This window comes from Nerophis lumbriciformis, linkage group LG21 (genome assembly GCF_033978685.3).
Source record: "Nerophis lumbriciformis linkage group LG21, RoL_Nlum_v2.1, whole genome shotgun sequence".
Classification (NCBI taxonomy): Eukaryota; Metazoa; Chordata; class Actinopteri; order Syngnathiformes; family Syngnathidae; genus Nerophis; species Nerophis lumbriciformis.
Genome location: NC_084568.2, coordinates 39,812,712 through 39,833,797, shown reverse-complemented (window position 1 = coordinate 39,833,797; position 21,086 = coordinate 39,812,712). Strand labels below are relative to the sequence as shown.

At 40.0% G+C, this 21,086-nt stretch overlaps 1 protein-coding gene across 1 annotated transcript in view; it reads right to left on the bottom strand.

The window, feature by feature from the left end:
- Positions 1-18,569, bottom strand: part of snrka (SNF related kinase a) — a 65,277-nt gene extending 46,708 nt beyond the window's left edge. The window contains exons 1-2 of the mRNA XM_061982382.2: positions 18,335-18,569; positions 613-884 (exon numbers count right to left, since the gene is read on the bottom strand). Of these exons, the coding sequence (XP_061838366.1) occupies positions 613-735 (123 nt within the window). The 5' untranslated portion in view covers positions 736-884; positions 18,335-18,569. The remainder of the gene's footprint in view (positions 1-612; positions 885-18,334) is intronic.
- Positions 18,570-21,086: the final 2,517 nt, after the last annotated feature.

Here is a 21,086-nt window from a genome sequence, read left to right as displayed (position 1 = left end):
CTCCGGCTGATTCCATGATCGTTCGCTCGTTTGGAAACAATGGGCAACAGGTGCCTCGTGCTTGGCAGCGGTGCTATAAATAGCCTCCCGCATGGCATTCGGAATGGCTCGATAGGAAGTTACGGGAAGCAGTGTCGATTGTCATTGTTGTTACGCGATTTTGTGAATAAAACTTAAAAAAAATAAAATTAATTTAATTAATGAAAAACCGTATTTTTTATCACTGCAACCATAACCCGGAATAGGTTGATGAAAACCGTACTAATTACGGGAAAACCAGAGTAGTTGGCAGGTATGAACATGTTTAGCCTCGTCCTCCAGTGATAATATACTTGATAATGATACTTAAAATACTATTATTTGCATTAATGGAGGTGATTATTAATAACTTAGAGGTGAAGCTCTAAAAGCGTGTATGCAGACACATAATCAGCTGCTAGCCGCGGGACTAAAAGTAAAAAGGGTGTTTAAAGACATACATCGGCAATGAAAATCGGCCGTAAATCCCTGCTTAAAATGCATCAGTCATGGCAAAACATGCTAACAAACCAAAATGGAGGAGAACCTTGTGTTTTCTCCACATGTGGCCACGGTAAAGGAGAGGAAACATACCCTTTCTCCAGTGAAGACATGCCGCGCCAGCTTGACCACGGCGAAGTGGCCACGCCCCAGCGTCTTGTCCAGGTCGTACAGCCCGGCGATCTTCCCATCATGGTGACGTTTGAGGCCCGCCATGGCCGCAGGAGGAGTTGTTTTGTGTCACCTTGGTGTCCCTCCCCGCCGTCAGACCTCCATCTTTGGGCGCCGCGTATCAATCAGCTGATGAAGAGGACGCCACAGGCCGAGGATGCGGACGCTTCACTCTAGTCCCATGTTGGCGTGCTCTGTGGGGTCAAATCCTGCATTAATCACCCAGACTTCCTGCAGGAAATGTCAACTCCAGAAATATCTTGGATGCCGTATTGGACGTCTAGACGTGTTCTGTGGTAGCGGCGTCCATTTCAGGCATGTTAAAATGTCCCATTACTTCACATCAAATATGACACTTTGAAAAATACTTTTTGTGGAAGATTTTGCATATTTTGTGTGTTTGCCATAAAAAACATAGTTTTCTTTGACAAAAAGGGCAGAAAACAACAAAACAACATAATATAATTAAAGATGCAAGCAGCATTGGTCGGGCCCGCGCATTTGGCAGGTGCTAGTCCTAAGTGTCCCAATACTTTTGTCAAGTTTTAGTCCCAAGTGTCCCAATACTTTTGTCTACTTTTAGTCTGAAGTGTCCCAAGACTTTTGTCTAGTGTACCTACCTTGTCTGCATTGTGTGGGCACGTTGGTGCTTCCTGCTTTTAAGCAGCCATCTTAGAAAAACAGCAGCGCAGCAGCATCAGCGCAGCGGTTCTTTGAAGGCTCATAAAATCAAAACCGGAGCAGTTAGAAAAATTATTTCGATAACTTTTATTTGGAAGGGTTCAATCTCTCTCCTGTGTTATTTTGAAGCTGATACAACAAACGCGCTCAGAGGAGATAATGTTTGAAGAGAAGTGACCGGTTTATAAAAAAAAATTGTTTTGAAGGGGAAATTGCAAACTTCCTGTTGATTTTTGCTGGGGGTTGTCAATATATGAAATGTAGGTCTAAGTGAGACCTACATAGAGGTTTTTGTTTCATGTCTCTCCGACCTTCCCAGTGGGAGTTACAGGCAGTTTTGTCATTTTTTTCTTCCAAGGAGCAGTTTTTTCTGCGTTTTATTCAAAAATTGCGCTAGAGCGCAATTTTGAGATTTGGGGTTAGGTTTTTTTATTAGATCGCAAGCCAGTCCTGATGTGTGTGTTCAGTTTGGTGAGTTTTGAAGCATGTTAAGAGGGTGAAAATACAGCTCAAAGAGGAAAAAGTTACTGTTTTTAGTACTTTTTTGTCTTGAAGGGGGAATTGCCAACTTCCTGTTGATTTTTGCCCGAGAATATACTATTATGAAATCTAGGTCTAAGTCACACCTACATAAAGGTTTTTGTTTCATGTCTCTCCGACCTTCCTAGTGGGAGTTACAGGTAGTCTAGTTGTTTTTTTTTTTCGTAGGGGGCGCTAGAGCGCAATTTTGAGTTTTGAGGTTTGGTTTTTTGATAAAAAGTTTTTCCGTATATTACTGATGTGTGTGTAAAATTTGGTGAGTTTTGAAGTATGTTAAGGGGGTCAAATTACAGCGCAAAGTTGCGGAAGAATAATAATAAGAAGAAGAAGAAAGAATAAAACCTTACAAATTCAATAGGTCCTTATGTCCCATTGCATAAGGACTCCCTGTGGGAGTCCTTATGCAATGGGCCATGCGGGCCCTAATAATAAGAAAGAATAAAACCTTACAAATTCAATAGGTACTTATGTCCCATTGCATAAGGACTCCCTGTGGGAGTCCTTATGCAATGGGCCATGCGGGCCCTAATAAAACTTAGAAGTGAGGGATGGATGTGAGATTGAAATAAATAACGTGTGTATGCCCTGGCACACCATTATCATCATTTCATGACCCAAGCAAAACACTTTTATACTGAAATAAATACACCTAAATATAGAAAAAACTAGCGTCAGCGGTAAAGTTTAGATCCATGAGAGAAAGAAGAAAGTGAATGAATGTTTATAAGTAAATACATTTACTTATGCATAATGTCGGAGGCAGATATTTACATATATCCGAATTTAAGTTGTACTTCTTTTATTTCTTAGTCATATTTGAAAACAGCTCGTGTTTCCATTTCTTCTCTTGATGCTCTGTCAGCAAGTATACTGTGTGTGTTAACCTTGAGTTCTTTGGAATGTATTATGGCTAGGGAGACGTTGTGCTTGTATTATGGCTAGGGAGGGGGAAGGAAAGAGGGGTTTTTGGCGTTGGGAGGACAGACCATTTTGGGAGGCGCAATAGAATGTTCTAGGGTTAGACTGGTCTCAAAATGTATATTGGCAAAGCTTTGAAAATATACAACAAAATACCTATTCTGTCTCTGGTGGTTTTTCAACTCAGCTTTAAGTGTCGTAAAGAGCTTGGGAGCGAATTGTGACTTGAATTCCCTGGGAGGAACAACTGGTCCAAAACGCAACAATTACCATTTCTTTTCTTTTCTATTATTTGTTTCATGAATGAAGTAACGTTTATGACAAAACACAATATAGAATGTGAGATATAACAGGATACATTCATCATTTGTTTTCAAAACGCTTACAAAAAAGTGGGACCCCAAAAAGGGACTTTTTATGACTTGATGGGGTCCCTGGGACCCCATTTTGAAAATTCCTAGCGCCAACACTGATGGAGCTAAAACCTAAGGCGTTGTGTATGACAAAAGACTCCACCCTGGATAGCGTCCACGCGTCTACCTGCATGCCAGCTCTACATTCCTGCTAGCTGATCCACACCAGGGTGTGCCCCCACACTGCCAGGGAGCACACCTTTCTATTCAGCTACTGAATGGCAGGAAGTGACGCCCACCTGGAATTGGCCCAAAGACATTTTACAGGCACGCTCCTGTGGCTTAGTAAGTAAGTAACTACATTTTCATTCACCACAATAATGGACGTACGGTACAGCGGAAGCGTTATACTAGTCATGTGCAAGGGGCCGTCACATGAGACTAATACAAATCCAAGGTATTACTTTTTCTTTGGCTTTTGGCAACATTGTTCCAATAAGAGGCTCAACAAGAGAAGAAACTGAGACTCCATTGTCTTACACCGCCTTTTCTGTTGTTTTTACAGGGCTTCACTTCTTTTTTCACTTGTATGAACCTTCAAAACTACTCCCTCAACATTTAAACTCAAGATTAAAGTAGAGTGGGAAAACAAGTTGCCTCTATATTGAATCTATTATCTTATATGTCTGATTTATGACACCAAAGGTTTGGGGATAAATAGATATGATCCAATTAAAAGATTCCCCAGTCATCTTGAGAGATAATGAAAAGCCAGTCACGATACTGCGTGACATCACGCTAGGAACCGCAGATCCCTTCCCCATCAACAACAATGCTAACCGAGCAGACTTTGTGAGAGCCAACAACGATTACTTTGGGAAAAATGATTTTTGAGCCTGAACACAAAGAGGATGAGCAATAGGTGCAAAACGGACGCAGCTTCATTGTAACACTAGAACGTCCGCAGAATTGTCAACTAACTTGAAGTCTTTTGTCATATTTACATTTTCAAAATGTGCTTTTTCGATTTAGGGCCAAAGTAAAACAAAGAAAACAATCTGGAGTTGTATTTTTAAGTCAATATAGCATGATTTTACCCATCCGGCCCACGTGGGAATAGATTTTCTTCCAAGCGGCCCCTGAGCTAAAATGACTTTGACCCCCCTGGTCTACCAGCAGGTGAGAGGTGCATGAATTATAATCTACAATTGACTTTTAGCAACTTGGACACCAAACAGGGGCGGTATGGCGTAGTGGGTAGAGCGGCCGTGCCAGAAACCTGAGGGTTGCAGGTTCGCTCCCCGCCTCTTGACATCCAAATCGCTGCCGTTGTGTCCTTGGGCAGGACACCTCACCCTTGCCCCCGGTGCCGCTCACACAGGTGAATGAATGATAGGTGGTGGTCGGAGGGGCCGTAGGCGCAAACTGGCAGCCTCGCTTCCGTCAGTCTACCCCAGGGCAACTGTGGCTACAAATGTAGCTTACCACCACCAGGTGTGAATGAATGATGGCTTCCCACTTCTCTGTGAGCGCTTTGAGTATCTAACAGAGGTGTGGACTCGAGTCACATGACTTGGACTCGAGTCAGACTCGAGTCATGAATTTGATGACTTTAGACTCGACTTGACAAAATGTAAAAAGACTTGCAACTCGACTTAGACTTTAACATCAATGACTTGTGACTTCACTTGGACTTGAGCCTTTTGAATTGACATGACTTGACATGACTTGCTACTTTCCCCAAAACCCAAAGATGAAAAAGTTATTCGGGAGCGCTCCGTATTTTTCATTGTGTACTTGTCTATCAGCGTTGCGTGTGTCAGCTGGTGTGGTCTCAGTACAACAGCCAATCAAATTAGATCTACTTTGTTTTCATCACACAGCATTCATCCAATCAAATTGCAGGACAACCAACGAAGAAGACATGTCCAAACCACACGCCAGTGAACAAAAAATGATACCTAAAATCATTTCGTTTGGGTATAAAAATTACGAGGTGGTCAACACAAAACGGTTTGCAGTATGCAACACATGCGGTTCGAAAATTACTGATGGAGAGGCAACAACTTCCAACTTCGTCCGGCATTTGAAGTTGCACAAAGAACGGTAAGTTTTGAATGTAAGATAACGTTTATTGGCGAAGTAACGTGACTTTTATTTGCTGTGTAGTTAAATCAGTGAGGCTGTAAACTCACTGCTAACGTTATAACGTTATTGCAAACACGGGAATCTGTTGCAGTTCACTACCTTATTCATACTTTTTGTTCAGTGATTTTTTTTAAGCAGGGTTACGTTAGTCAATATATCACATGTAACATTAGACGGCGGTCAGCAGCACCGCGTATTTTAGCCACCTAAAAAAAGACAAAAATAGTAAAATAAAGGTCAGTTAAAATGTATACTATATTATGAATATGTGTACCGTTTTAGCTAGCTTTCTGACATACTGTTGGTTGTTTACCTCAGTGGTCCCCAACCACCGGGCCGCGGCCCGGTACTGGTCCGTGGATCGATTGGTATCGGGCCGCACAAGAAATAATTTTTTTTTTCTTTTCTTTTTTTAATTAAATCAACATAAAAAACACAAGATACACTTACAAGTAGTGCACCAACCCAAAACAACTCTCTCCCCCTTTTGTTCTGGGCATTGAACATGAAGACTCTTCCTTCACTGTTCCGAGTGGCCATGAGAGTCTTGGCAGTGCCTGCCTCCAGTGCTCCAGTGGAGCGAGTTTTCAGCCATGGTGGCATCATACTACGCCCCCATCGTGCACAAATGACTGACAGACTCTTGGCTAATTTGGTCTTTTGCAAATGCAATGCAGCATAGGGCCCTGACATATAAAAAGTACAACTTTTTTGTTATGTTCACGTATATGTCATGTTTTTTCAATGTTAACACTTTTGTACAAATAAGTACATTTGCACTTTATTTTTCAATGTGTTTGTTCTGTAAAGGAATGAGTTAATGTTTAAAATGACTGGTTAATAGTGCTATTATAAAGTGCAATGTCAGCACAATTTTCTTTCCTGCAATTTAAAATGCACTTGTTTTAATAAATAAATACAGCGTTTGAAAAGCATACACAATCTGTGTTAATATATTAGTCTGTGGTTAAAAGGACTTGAAAGGACTCGAAACTCAAAATGCAGGACTTAGGACTTGACTTGAGACTTTTCAGTCTTGACTTTGGACTTGACTCGGGGCTTGCCTGTTTTGACTCGGGACTTGACTCGGACTTGAGGGCAAAGACTTGAGACTTACTTGTGACTTGCAAAACAATGACTTGGTCCCACCTCTGGGGTTTAGAATGCATAAAATAGCCAAGCATATGTTCTTGTCTTACATAAGGAATGTGAATGATTAACAGCACACCTATTTCCAATGTTTGCATATTTCCAGTATGACTAACCTAATAATACGGTCAGAGTGCAGAAGCGTTACTACACTGATGTCAATCTCTGCAAAAAGGTATACGGAGCAGAATTTTCAAAATGGCTGGCTGAATGTGTGCCATTTTGTGATGTTTAGACAGTATTTTCCTATACTTTGTGGATTATAAATATGGTTTCATGGATACAATGAAACACAAATAAGAGTATAAAGTCAACGGGTGTTTCCACTCTAAAGTGTTTTATTGTTTTTTCATGTTGTCATATTTGCAGTAGTTAACTTATTTTTACACTTGTATGGCAGGTAGGGATAGGCAATACGACCTAGAATCTATATTGTGATATGAAGTATAATAATGATATACAGGTAAAAGCCAGTAAATTAGAATATTTTGAAAAACTTGATTTATTTCAGTAATTGCATTCAAAAGGTGTAACTTGTACATTATATTTATTCATTGCACACAGACTGATGCATTCAAATGTTTATTTCATTTAATTTTGATGATTTGAAGTGGCAACAAATGAAAATCCAAAATTCCGTGTGTCACAAAATTAGAATATTACTTAAGGCTAATACAAAAAAGGGATTTTTAGAAATGTTGGCCAACTGAAAAGTATGAAAATGAAAAATATGAGCATGTACAATACTCAATACTTGGTTGGAGCTCCTTTTGCCTCAATTACTGCGTTAATGCGGCGTGGCATGGAGTCGATGAGTTTCTGGCACTGCTCAGGTGTTATTTATGAGAGCCCAGGTTGCTCTGATAGTGGCCTTCAACTCTTCTGCGTTTTTGGGTCTGGCATTCTGCATCTTCCTTTTCACAATACCCCACAGATTTTCTATGGTCAGGGGAGTTGGCGGGCCAATTTAGAACAGAAATACCATGGTCCGTAAACCAGGCACGGGTAGATTTTGCGCTGTGTGCAGGCGCCAAGTCCTGTTGGAACTTGAAATCTCCATCTCCATAGAGCAGGTCAGCAGCAGGAAGCATGAAGTGCTCTAAAACTTGCTGGTAGACGGCTGCGTTGACCCTGGATCTCAGGAAACAGAGTGGACCGACACCAGCAGATGACATGGCACCCCAAACCATCACTGATGGTGGAAACTTTACACTAGACTTCAGGCAACGTGGATCCTGTGCCTCTCCTGTCTTCCTCCAGACTCTGGGACCTCGATTTCCAAAGGAAATGCAAAATTTGCATGGTTGGGTGATGGTTTGGGGTGCCATGTCATCTGCTGGTCATAAAGTTTCGGTCTCGCAACTACGGTACACAGCCGCCATCTTTTTTCCCCGTAGAAGAGGAAGTGCTTCTTCTTCTACGCAAGCAACCGCCAAGGTAAGCACCCGCCCCCATAGAACAGGAAGCGCTTCTTCTTCTACTGTAAGCAACCACCCGCCCGCGTAGAAGAAGAAGCGCGCGAATATTACGTTTCATTTCCTTTGTGTGTTTACATCTGTAAAGACCACAAAATGGCTCCTACTAAGCGACAGGGATCCGGTTCATGAAAAGACGCAATCTCTCCATCCGCACACGGACTACTATTTCACAGCAACTGCCTAAAGACTTTCAAGAAAAGCTGGCTACTTTCCGTGCATATAGTAAAAACAAGATAGCTGAAAAAAAGATCCGGCCAGAGAACATTATCAACATGGACGAGGTTCCACTGACTTTTGATATTCCTGTGAACCGCACTGTGGATACAACGGGAGCACGTACGGTGAATATTCGCACCACAGGGAATGAGAAGTCATCCTTCACTGTGGTTCTAGCTTGCCATGCTAATGGCCAGAAACTTCCACCCATGGTGATATTCAAAAGGAAGACCTTGCCAAAAGAGACCTTTCCAGCCGGCGTCATCATAAAAGCTAACTCGAAGGGATGGATGGATGAAGAAAAGGTGAGCGAGTGGTTAAGGGAAGTTTACGCGAAGAGGCCGGGTGGCTTTTTTCACGCAGCTCCGTCCATGTTGATATACGACTCCATGCGCGCCCACATCACGCTGGTTTTTAATATATTATTAAAGTTTGACTGACCTATCTGACTGTTTTTTTGACATTCCCTTTAGCGCAGTTAGATGCGGCTTATAACACGGGGCGGCTTAAAGGTGGACAAAGTTTTGAAATATGCCGTTCATTGAAGGCGCGGCTTATAACCCAGGGCGGCTTATGGTGCGGAAAATACGGTAGTTATTGGTCATAACAATTAGTTTCTGGTCATACTACAAATGAATCTATTTGTATTTATATTTCCTAGAGAAAACAACTATTTCTACACATTTATCAGAAGTGTAACTTAGCTAGGAGTAGACACACACATGGCAGGTGAGGTGTTGTTGTTACCTAATAAGGTGTGTGACACACTTGTGTTTGCATCACTTCAAGGTAGATTGTGTTAGGTAATAAGGAATATGTTGATTTTGTCTTCTGCATACACACACAAGGTCAAGGACTGAACGACATAAACCAGTGGTGTCCAAAGTGCGGCCTGCGGGCCATAGCTAATTCTTTAACCGTTTGCATGCTAACGCCATTATGCTAGCTTTTTAAGCAGATTTTGTAGGTATGCACCTCAGTCATAGTTTGGTACTTGATGCATGCTAACATTAGCATGATATAATTTTAAACATTTATTTCAGGTAGACATCTCAAAGTAATATTTTGGTACTTGACGCATGCCAACATGAGCATGCTAGCTTTTTTGCATTAAAATTTTGCAGTTATACACCTTAACATCAAATATTTTGTCACTTAATGAATGATACCTGTTAGCATACTAACATTAGTATGCAAGATTTTTTTTAAGCTAATTTTGTGGGTATACATTTCAGTCACATTTTAGTTCTTGATGCATGCTAATATTTGTATCCTACGTTTTTGGCTAGCTTTGTAGGTATACACCTCAGTCATAGTTTGGTACTTGATGCATGCTAATGTTGGCATGCTAGCATTTTAAATACAATTTTCAGGTACAAATCCCAGAGTAATATATTTTGGAACGTGACGCATGCTAACATTAACATGCAATATATTTTTTCAGATAATTTCACAGGTGCACACCTCAGTGTCATATATTTTGATATTTCACTAATGATAGCTATAACATTTTAAACATTTTTTCCAGGTACACACCTCAGAGTAATACATTTTGGTACTTAATGCATGCCCACATTAGCAAGTTAGATTTTTTTTACAGATATACACTAGCATACCTGCCAACTTTTGAAATCAGAAAAACCTAGTAGCCAGGGTCCAGGGGCCACAGGCCCCGGTAGGTCCAGGACAAAGTCCTGGTGGGGGGTTCAGCTTCGCCCCCCCGACGCAAAATGATTATTAGCATTCAGACAGGTTAAAATGTTGCTAAAACCATCACTTTTCTATCAGTCACAGTGACTTTTCAAAACAAAAATATTACAGCAAAAATCATATGGGTTGATTGACATGTTTATTCTGTAAGCTACTCATTGGCCTAGTGGTTAGAGTGTCCGTCCTGAGATCGGTAGTTTGGGAGTTCAAATCCCGGCCGAGTCATACCAAAGACTATAAAAATGGGACCCATTACCTCCCTGCTTGGCACTCAGCATCAAGGGTTGGAATTGGGGGTTAAATCACCAAAATGATTCCCGGGCGCAGCCACCGCTGCTGCCCACTGCTCCCCTCACCTCCCAGGGGGTGATCAAGGGTGATGGGTCAAATGCAGAGAATAATTTCGCCACACCTAGTGTGTGTGTGACAATCATTGGTACTTTAACTTTAACTTTAACTTTAATAGTTTGAAATTATTTTGACAGTTAATGCCAGTTATCCTGTCAACCTTTCACAAGACTTCAATTTGTTAATTGAAAGTATAAACAGTATAAACACTTTTTACAGTAAACAAATGGTAAAACAGTACTAAACAATTCCATTAAAAAAAAAATTGGTGTCATTATTAACTTTCTGTCCAAGCTTGTATAATCTACTGCCTTGTTCAATTGTAAAAAATATTCTGTGCCTAAAATTCACATTTCTATCACAATTATCATACTGTAAACATGGTAAGCTAACTTCATTAAAATTAATAGTCCTGTCAATAGCATGGAATTACAATTCAAATGTAGTTTTTTTGTAAGCCTTTCAAAAGAATTCAAAATATGAAAAATGAATGAAAATTAATTTAAGCCATCAGACACTTGAAAAGTGGCACATCACATCTCTAATGTAATCATTTTAACTTTTCAACAGAAATAGCACTGCAAAAATATTAAGGACATACTTCTGTATTTTGGTAGTTATGCTGTCAACATTTAACAAGATTTCTTCAACTTGGACTTGAAAGCATAAATAGTATAAACACTTTTAACAGTATAACAGTACTAAACAATTCCAATAGCTAACATTGGTGTCATTACCTTTTTGTGGCTAAAATCCAAAGTTTTCCACTTGTATCGCTAGCAACGGCATTAGACTTGTGTTTTTTTGTCCCAACGTGGTCTTTTACATCGCTAATTCCTCCGTGTCCGATCGAAAAATCTTGTCTGCACAAGGTGCAATTCGCGTAGTTTTCACCCTTTTTGGAACGGATAATTATTCCCGGATAGGCTTTTGAATATTCTTCACGGAATGACTGCAGTTTTCTTTTCGGTTTAAGACTCGTTTGCGATTTTTCTCCGGCTGATTCCATGATCATTCGCTCGTTTGGAAACAATGGGCAACAGGTGCCTCGTGCTTGGCAGCGGTGCTATAAATAGTCTCGCGCATGGCATTCGGAATGGCTCGACAGGAAGTTACGGGAAGCAGTGTCGATTGTCATTGTTGTTACGCGATTTCGTGAATAAAACTTTAAAAAATTGTTTTTTTTAAATTAATGAAAAACCGTATTTTTTATCACTGCAACCGTAACCCGGAATAGGTTGATGAAAACCGTACTAATTACGGGAAAACCGGAGTAGTTGGCAGCAGAGGTGGGTAGTAACGCGCTACATTTACTCCGTTACATCTACTTGAGTAACTTTTGGGATAAATTGTACTTCTAAGAGTAGTTTTAATGCAACATACTTTTACTTTTACTTAAGTATATTTATAGAGAAGGAACGCTACTTTTACTCCGCTACTTTTATCTACATTCAGCTCGCTACTCGCTACTCATTTTTATCGATCTGTTAATGCACGCTTTGTTTGTTTTGGTCTGTCAGACAGACCTTCAAAGTGCCTGCCTTACTGGTGACGTTTCACTTCGTTCCACCAATCAGATGCAGTCACTGGTGATGTTGGACCAATCAAACAGAGCCAGGCGGTCACATGACCTGACTTAAACAAGTTGAAAAACTTATTGGGGTGTTACCATTTAGTGGTCAATTGTACGGAATATGTACTGTACTGTGAAATCTACTAATAAAAGTTCCAATCAATCAATCAAAAGTGTGAAGGAAAAAAGATACTTGTTTTATTTCAACCGTACCGTCAAAAGCCTCAAGACTGACCGCACATGAGGACGTTCCTGTCTTCACAATAAAAGTGCCGCTCCATCGCGCCTGCGCTTTCAAAACAAGAGTCTCCGAAAGCCAGCGCAAACAAGCTAGCAAGCTACGGAGTTTGACACCAATATATTTCTTGTAAAGTGTATAAAAACGAATATGGAAGCTGGACAAATAGGATGCCAAAAACCCACCACTTCCATGTGGTATTAGACAGAAAGGAGGAACTTTTCTTCTCCTCCATTTGAAAACGTGGACGTTATCATCACTACTGTCTGATTACAATCAATGCAAGTCATCAGAATCAGGTAATACACCAACTTATATTCTTGTCTTCATGAAAGAAAGGAATCTATATGTGTTAAACATGCATGTATATTCATTAAAACACCTTTAACATGTAAACAAAAACAGCAAAATAAATACTTATAAATTATATACTGTATATATCAATGTATATGTATGTATGTATGTATGTATGTATATATATATATATGTATGATATGAGTGTGTATGTTACTCATCAGTTACTCAGTACTTGAGTAGTTTTTTCACAACATACGTTTTACTTTTACTCAAGTAAATATTTGGGTGACTACTCCTTACTTTTACTTGAGTAATAAATCTCTAAAGTAACAGTACTCTTACTTGAGTACAATTTCTGGCTACTCTACCCACCTCTGGTTGGCAGGTATGCACTAGTGATGGGATCTGCAGTTCTTTTGACTGTACTGAATCACTAGAATCAGTTCCTTAAATTGAGTCGTTCAAAAAATTTGTTCACCGAATCCCCAAATCCCCTCAAAAAAATAAAAAAGGAGGATCACGAGTCAGTCAGTAACAGCTTCCCCAGCGGCGGATCTCGGTGTGTGTCAGTTCGCGAACGACACAATGAAAGACGCGCACAGTGACTGAACGAGAGCCTCAATGTGACGTCCTCCTCTGCGACACAGTCAGTTCTCTGTGTCAGTAGGTTCGCGAGTCCTGATTCTGTCGTTCACTGAGTGATTCATGTCGTTAATCCGCGGTGAACGAATCATTCGCCCTCCCCCCGCCCCCATGATGAGTAGCTGGCTGCGTCGTTCGCCGACGTCGAGGGTTCAGTGAGTCACAGAATGCGCCAGTTCCACTCATACCGGCATGGTCGCGGCGGAGCTCAACTGAACTGAGAAAGGAACGAATCAGTTCATGAAGTGATTCGGTTCAGTACGTTCACTCAAAAGATTTGTTCGTTCGAACGAATCGTTCGCGAACGACACAACATCAGTATACACCTCAGCAGAGTTGGGTAGAGTAGCCAGAAATTGTACTCAAGTAAGAGTACTGTTACTTTAGAGATTTATTACTCAAGTAAAAGTAAGGAGTAGTCACCCAAATATTTACTTGAGTAAAAGTAAAAAGTATGTTGTGAAAAAACTACTCAAGTACTGAGTAACTGATGAGTAACATACACACACACACATCATATATATATATATATATATATATATATATATATATATATATATATACACATATATATATATACATACATACATTGATATATACAGTATATAATTTATATTTATTTATTTTGCCTCTTTTGTTTACATGTTAAAGGTGTTTTAATGAATATACATGCATGTTTAACACATATAGATTCCTTTCTTTCATGAAGACAAGAATATAAGTTGGTGTATTACCTGATTCTGATGACTTGCATTGATTGTAATCAGACAGTAGTGATGATAACGTCAACATGTTCAAATGGAGGAGAAAAAGAAGTTCCTCCTTTCTAATACCACATGAAAGTGGTTGGTTTTTAGCATCTTATTTGTCCATCTTCCATATTCGTTTTTATACACTTTACAAGAAATACATTGGCGGCAAACTCCGTAGCTTGCTAGCTTGTTTGCGCTGGCTTTCGGAGACTCTTATTTTGAAAGCGCAGTCGCAATGGAGCGGCACTTTTATTGTGAAGACAGGAACTGTGCAGTCAGTCTTTAGGCTTTTGACGGGATGTACGGTTGAAATAAAAAATGGTCTTTTTTCCTTCACAGTTTTGATTGATTGATTGGAACTTTTATCAGTAGATTGCACAGTACAGTACATATTCCGAACAATTGACCACTAAATGGTAACACCCCAATAAGTTTTTCAACTTGTTTAAGTCAGGTCATGTGACCCCTGGCTCTGTTTGATTGGTCCAACGTCACCAGTGACTGCATCTGATTGGTGGAACGGAGTGAACGTCACGAGTGACTGCATTTGGTGAAACGCAGGCACGAAGGTCTGTCTGTCTGACCAAAACAAACAAAGCGTGCATTAACAGATCGATAAAAATTAGTAGCGAGTAGCGAGCTGAATATAGATAAAAGTAGCGGAGTAAAAGTAGCGTTTCTTCTCTATAAATATACTCAAGTAAAAGTAAGAGTATGTTGCATTAAAACTACTCTTAGAAGTACAATTTAGCCCAAAAGTTACTCAAGTAGATGTAACGGAGTAAATGTAGCGCGTTACTACCCACCTCTGCACCTCAGTGTCAGTTTGTTGTATCACCAATACGAACTTTAATCATGCTATTGTTAGCATGCTAACATTACAAAAATGTCAGGTACACACCTCAGATTAATATATTTTGGTATTTGATGCATGCCAACATTAAAATGTTAGCTTTTTAAGATATTTGACTAGGTATACATATCAGTGTCATAGTTTATAATATCACTAATGCGAACTTTAATAATGCTATAGTTAGCATAGTACTGTTAGCATGCTAGCTTATTAGGCTAATTTTTCTCTTATTTTTTGTTACTTGACGCCATCTGGCTAGCGTGGTAAGTGTTAGCATTTCTGCTTTGGCTAATCAGCATTCACATACAATTTCTACCAAAATGTTCTGGTTGTTTAAAAAAAAAAACCTGCATATTGTAGTGGTTTTGAAGGTGAAAACGACTAAGATGGCCACGGCCTCCTTTGATTAGTCAGTGTGTGGCCCTGACTGGGGAAAGTTTGAGTACCTTTGACAGAAACTCTAACACATCATACGCTGTCACACAGGAAAAAGAAGTGAATCAATAACGCTGCAGTATAATTCATCCAACTAAAGACAGTGATTATGTTACCTTTCCCAGTCACAATAACCACTGACAGAATTACTTGGAATATTACAACTGCAATGTACTTTATATATTTGAGAATGGGTGGTGGAATTTACACAAGGCCCTTTTATATTTCACATTGGTATTGTTCCATATATTCCATACGCTCCATATATTCCATAAGCTCCATGTATCCTATATGTTCCATGTATCCTATACGTTCCATGTATCCTATATGTTCCATGTATTCTATACGTTTCTATATATTATATATGTTCCATGTATTCTATACGTTCCATGTATCCTATACGTTCCATGCATCCTATATGTTCCATGTATTCTATACGTTTCTATATATTCTATATGTTCCATGTATTCTATACGTTCCATGTATTCTATACATTCCATGTATCCTATACGTTCCACAAATTCTATACATTCCACGTATCCTATACGCTGCACGTATCCTATACGTTCCATGTATTCTATACGTTTCTATATATTATATATGTTCCATGTATTCTATATGTTTCTATATATTCTATATGTTTTCTATATATTCCATACGCTCCATGTATTCTATATGTTCCATGTATTCTATACGTTCCATGTATTCTATACGTTCCATATATTCTATACGTTCCATGTATCTTATACGTTCCATGTATCCTATATGTTCCATGTATTCTATACGTTCCATGTATTCTATACGTTTCTATATATTATATATGTTCCATGTATTCTATACGTTCCATGTATCCTATACGTTCCATGTATCCTATACGTTCCATGTATCCTATATGTTCCATGTATTCTATATGTTTCTATATATTCTATATATTCTATGTTTTCTATATACATTCCATGTATTCTATACGCTTCATGTATTCTGTATATTCCATGTATTCTATACGTTCCATGTATTCCATACATTCCCTGTATTCCATATGTTCCATGTATTCTATATGTTCCATGTGTTCTATACATACCATGTATTCTATACGTCCCATGCATCCTATACGTTCCATGTATTCTATACGTTCCATGTATCCTATACGTTCCATGTATCCTATACGTTCCATGTATTCTATACGTTCCATGTATTCTATACGTTCCATGTGTTCTATACGTTCCATGTATTCTATACGTTCCATGTATTCTATACGTTCCATGTGTTCTATACGTTCCATGTGTTCTATACGTTCCATGTATTCTATACGTTCCATGTATTCTATACGTTTTATGTATTCTATACGTACCATGTATTCTATACGTTCCATGTATTCTATACGTTCCATGTATCCTATACGTTCCATGTATCCTATACGTTCCATGCATTCTATACGCTCCATGTATTCTATACGTTCCATGTATTCTATACATTTTATGTATTCTATACGTTCCATGTATCCTATACGTTTCCATGTATCCTATACGTTCCATGTATTCTATATGTTCCATGTATCCTATACGTTCCATGTATCCTATACGTTCCATGTATTCTATACGTACCATGTATTCTATATGTTCCATGTATCCTATATGTTCCATGTATCCTATATGTTCCATGTATCCTATACGTTCCATGTATTCTATACGTTCCATGCATCCTATACGTTCCATGCATCCTATACGTTCCATGCATTCTATACGTTCCATGTATTCTATACGTACCATGTGTTCTATATGTTCCATGCGTTCTATACGTTCCATGTGTTCTATACGTTCCATGTATTCTATACGCTCCATGTATTCTATACGTTCCATGTATTCTATACGCTCCATGTATTCCATACGCTCCATGTATTCCATACGTTCCATGTATTCCATACGTTCCATGTATTCTATACGTTCCATGTATTCTATACGTTCCATGCATTCTATACGTTCCATGCATCCTATACGTTCCATGTATCCTATACGTTCCATGTATCCTATACGCTCCATGTATTCTATACGCTCCATGTATTCTATACGCTCCATGTATTCTATACGCTCCATGTATCCTATACGTTCCATGTATCCTATACGCTCCATGTATTCTATACGCTCCATGTATCCTATACGTTCCATGTATCCTATACGTTCCATGTATCCTATACGTTCCATGTGTTCTATATGTTCCATGTATCCTATACGTTCCATGTATCCTATACGTTCCATGTATTCTATACGTTCCATGTATTCTATACGTACCATGTATTCTATACGTACCATGTATTCCTACCTACTCAGTGGCCTAGTGGTTAGAGTGTCCGTCCTGAGATCGGTAGGTTGGGAGTTCAAATCCCGGCCGAGTCATACCAAAGACTATAAAAATGGGACCCATTACCTCCCTGCTTGGCACTCAGCATCAAGGGTTGGAATTGGGGGTTAAATCACCAAAATGATTCCCGGGCGCAGCCACCGCTGCTGCCCACTGCTCCCCTCACCTCCCAGGGGGTGATCAAGGGTGATGGGTCAAATGCAGAGAATAATTTCGCCACACCTAGTGTGTGTGTGACAATCATTGGTACTTTAACTTTAACTTTATTCTATACGTTCCATGTATCCTATACGTTCCATGTATCCTATACGTTCCATGTATCCTATATGTTCCATGTATCCTATACGTTCCATGTATCCTATACGTTCCATGTATTCTATACGCTCCATGTATTCCATACGCTCCATGTATTCCATACGTTTTATGTATTCCATACGTTCCATGTATTCTATACGTTCCATGTATTCTATACGTTCCATGTATTCTATACGTTCCATGCATTCTATACGTTCCATGTATTCTATACGTTCCATGTATCCTATACGTTCCATGTATCCTATACGCTCCATGTATTCTATACGTTCCATGTATTCTATACGTTCCATGTGTTCTATACGTTCCATGTATTCTATACGTTCCATGTATTCTATATGTGATGATAGCTCGTGCATCATTTGGAAGAAGAAATGCAGAATGTCGGTGTGCGTTAACAAAGATGAAGAATTAAGTCAAGAAATGCAGAATGTTGGAGGCCGGTGTGCGTTAACAAAGAGCCACACGTAGGGGCCCGCGGCGGCGTGATTACGTCCACCCGAGACGAGGCCGCGGCGGCGTGCACTTCACTACTTCCACCGGAGACGAGGCCACGGCGGCGTAATTACTTCCACCGGAGACGAAGCCACGGCGGCGTGATTACTTCCACCAGAGACGAGGCCGCGGCGGAGTGATTACTTACACCGGAGACGAGGAGAAGGAAGCGGTCGCTCGTCCTCTTCGGTTCCCTTCCACCAGACGGCGAGGCTTCAGCCGCTAGAACTACGGCTTTCGACGATGTTGTGTCCCGCCGACGCTTGCAGTATAATCCCAACCGCCGGAGGTGGACGCAGACGGCGTTTAGAAGCAAATATTGTCGGTGGACATTGTCAGCGTCTCTTCCTCCCCGTCGTTCGGCTTCGTCAAGCAGCGGATGTGCTTAGTGCTGGGGCAGGATATTAGCACGCGTCGCAGCTTTCAGAACAAAAGCACAGCCATGTTATTCGTGAAGTTATTTTACAGCCCTACGTTTGATTACATCCAACTAAAATAAGCAATTGAATTATTATTATTATTTTCTTTAAACACACTCCTTTTTTTAAACGAGCACGTTATGGCTAAACAATTATTTTATTTTCAATTCGCATTAACCGGCTTCCGGTATAATGTGAACTTCATTGTCACTGCGCATCCACAACGTTGGTCTCTGACGTCACAGTTACGTTCATCGACGACAGAAATTTCACGGTGATAAAGCAACAAAAAAGCGTACCTTTTTGTCGCCAGTAATCATAACAAGCCCGTACAATTAAAAGGCAGACTGGTAAATGATAGAACGAATATGCACAAAAGAGGTTTATGTGAAATTGACTGTGTCCATGTTCACAACGTGCAAGCATTATATCGCGGGAAAACGATGAGGGATTATTGCTAGTCCGATAGTTTGATCTGCAGGTCGACATTGAAATTGATATTCTACACTGAACAGCACATATGTTCCATGGTGGAAGAAGTGTGTTCAGTTTATGAGCATGGCGGTTAAAGCTGCCAAAAATATGGTTGCATTCAGGCCCGGCCCTAACCAATCTGGCGCCCTAGGCAAGATTTTAGGTGGCGCCCCCCCACATCGGCAGTGAAGTGTATATACTCACAAGAACCCGAATAGCTTTGTCTTTGACCTTTTTTTTTACTTACAACTATACCTAATGTATAAAGGGGTGGAAAAGTGACTATTACCTGCAGGGCAAACATTAGCTAACCAGAAGGCAATAACAATGTAAACAAAAAACACCTGCTTAAAAGATCTAATACAAATGTCCCTGAGGAATGTAAGGTGGGAGTACTGTAATTACCTAACGTTACATTATTATTTTCCATAACAATTTAGCCCCCTCCACAATATTAACCCGACGTTAAAACAGAACTAGCTATTTATTGATTAGCAATTGCCGAATCATGTAACATTAGCTTAATGCTAAAAAGCCAGGTTACTATCACATTCTGTAACAGACAAATAATTTCATGTAGGCTAACGTTACCTACCTGCTACCTCTGTCTTTTTCTCATTTCTCCTCCTCTTCTTTTCTCTTTTTTTCTTCCCTGGGCACCTGACAGTTTTGGCCGTTTTGACATCTTGTGTTGATTTTTTGATGTGGTGACGTCCAAAAAGAGTCATGATACGGGAAGGGAGGGGGTGTAACAAATAATATTTCCATTATATAGGCTTTACTTTGCATTTTAATTAACGAGGGATTATTTTTTGTATTTACAAATAATAGTACCAACTTTTTTTTTCCTCCAACATTTGTGGCACTGGCGTGGCGCCCTTAGCATTTGCCTATACGGCCTATGCCACGGGCCGGCCCTGCTTGGGCAGGTAAACAAAGCAACATGACTTGTGCAGGTAAACAAAGCAACGTGACTTGTGCAGGTAAACAAAGCAACGTGACTTGTGCAGGTAAACAAAGCAACATGACTTGGGCAGGTAAACAAAGCAACGTGACTTGTGCAGGTAAACAAAGCAACATGACTTGTGCAGGTAAACAAAGCAACATGACTTGGGCACAGGGCCGGCCCGTGGCATAGGCCGTATAGGCAAATGCTAAGGGCGCCGTCCACCAGGGGGCGCCACGCCAGTGCCACAAATGTTGGAGAAAAAATAAATAAAATAAAAGTTGGTACTATTATTTCTAAATACAAAAAATAATCCCACGTTAATTAAAATGCAAAGTAAAGCCTATTTAATAGAAATATTATTTGTTACAACATTACGCCCCCCCCCCACCGGGGGGAACCCCCCGCACGGTGCGCCCCTCCCTTCCCGTATCATGACTCTTTTTGGACGTCACCACATCAAAAAATCAACACAAGATGTCAAAACGGCCAAAACTGTCAGGTGCCCAGGGAAGAAAAAAGAGAAAAGAAGAGGAGGAGAAACGAGAAAAGACAGAGGTAGCAGGTAGGTAACGTTAGCCTACATGAAATGATTTGTCTGTTACAGAATGTGATAGTAACCTGGCTTTTTAGCATTAAGCTAATGTTACATGATTCGGCAATTGCTAATCTATAATCTGTTTTAACGTCGGGTTAATATTGTGGAGGGGGCTAAATTGTTATGGAAAATAATAATGTAACGTTAGGTAATTACAGTACTCCCACCTTACATTCCTCAGGGACATTTGTATTAGATCTTTTAAGCAGGTGTTTTTTGTTTACATTGTTATTGCCTTCTGGTTAGCTAATGTTTGCCCTGCAGGTAATAGTCACTTTTCCACCCCTTTATATATTAGATATAGTTGTAAGTAAAAAAAAAAGGTCAAAGACAAAGCTATTCGGTTTCTTGTGAGTATATACACTTCACTGCCGATGTGGGGGGGCGCCACCTAAAATCTTGCTAGGGCGCCAGATTGGTTAGGGCCGGGCCTGCTTGGGCAGGTGAACAAAGCAACGTGACT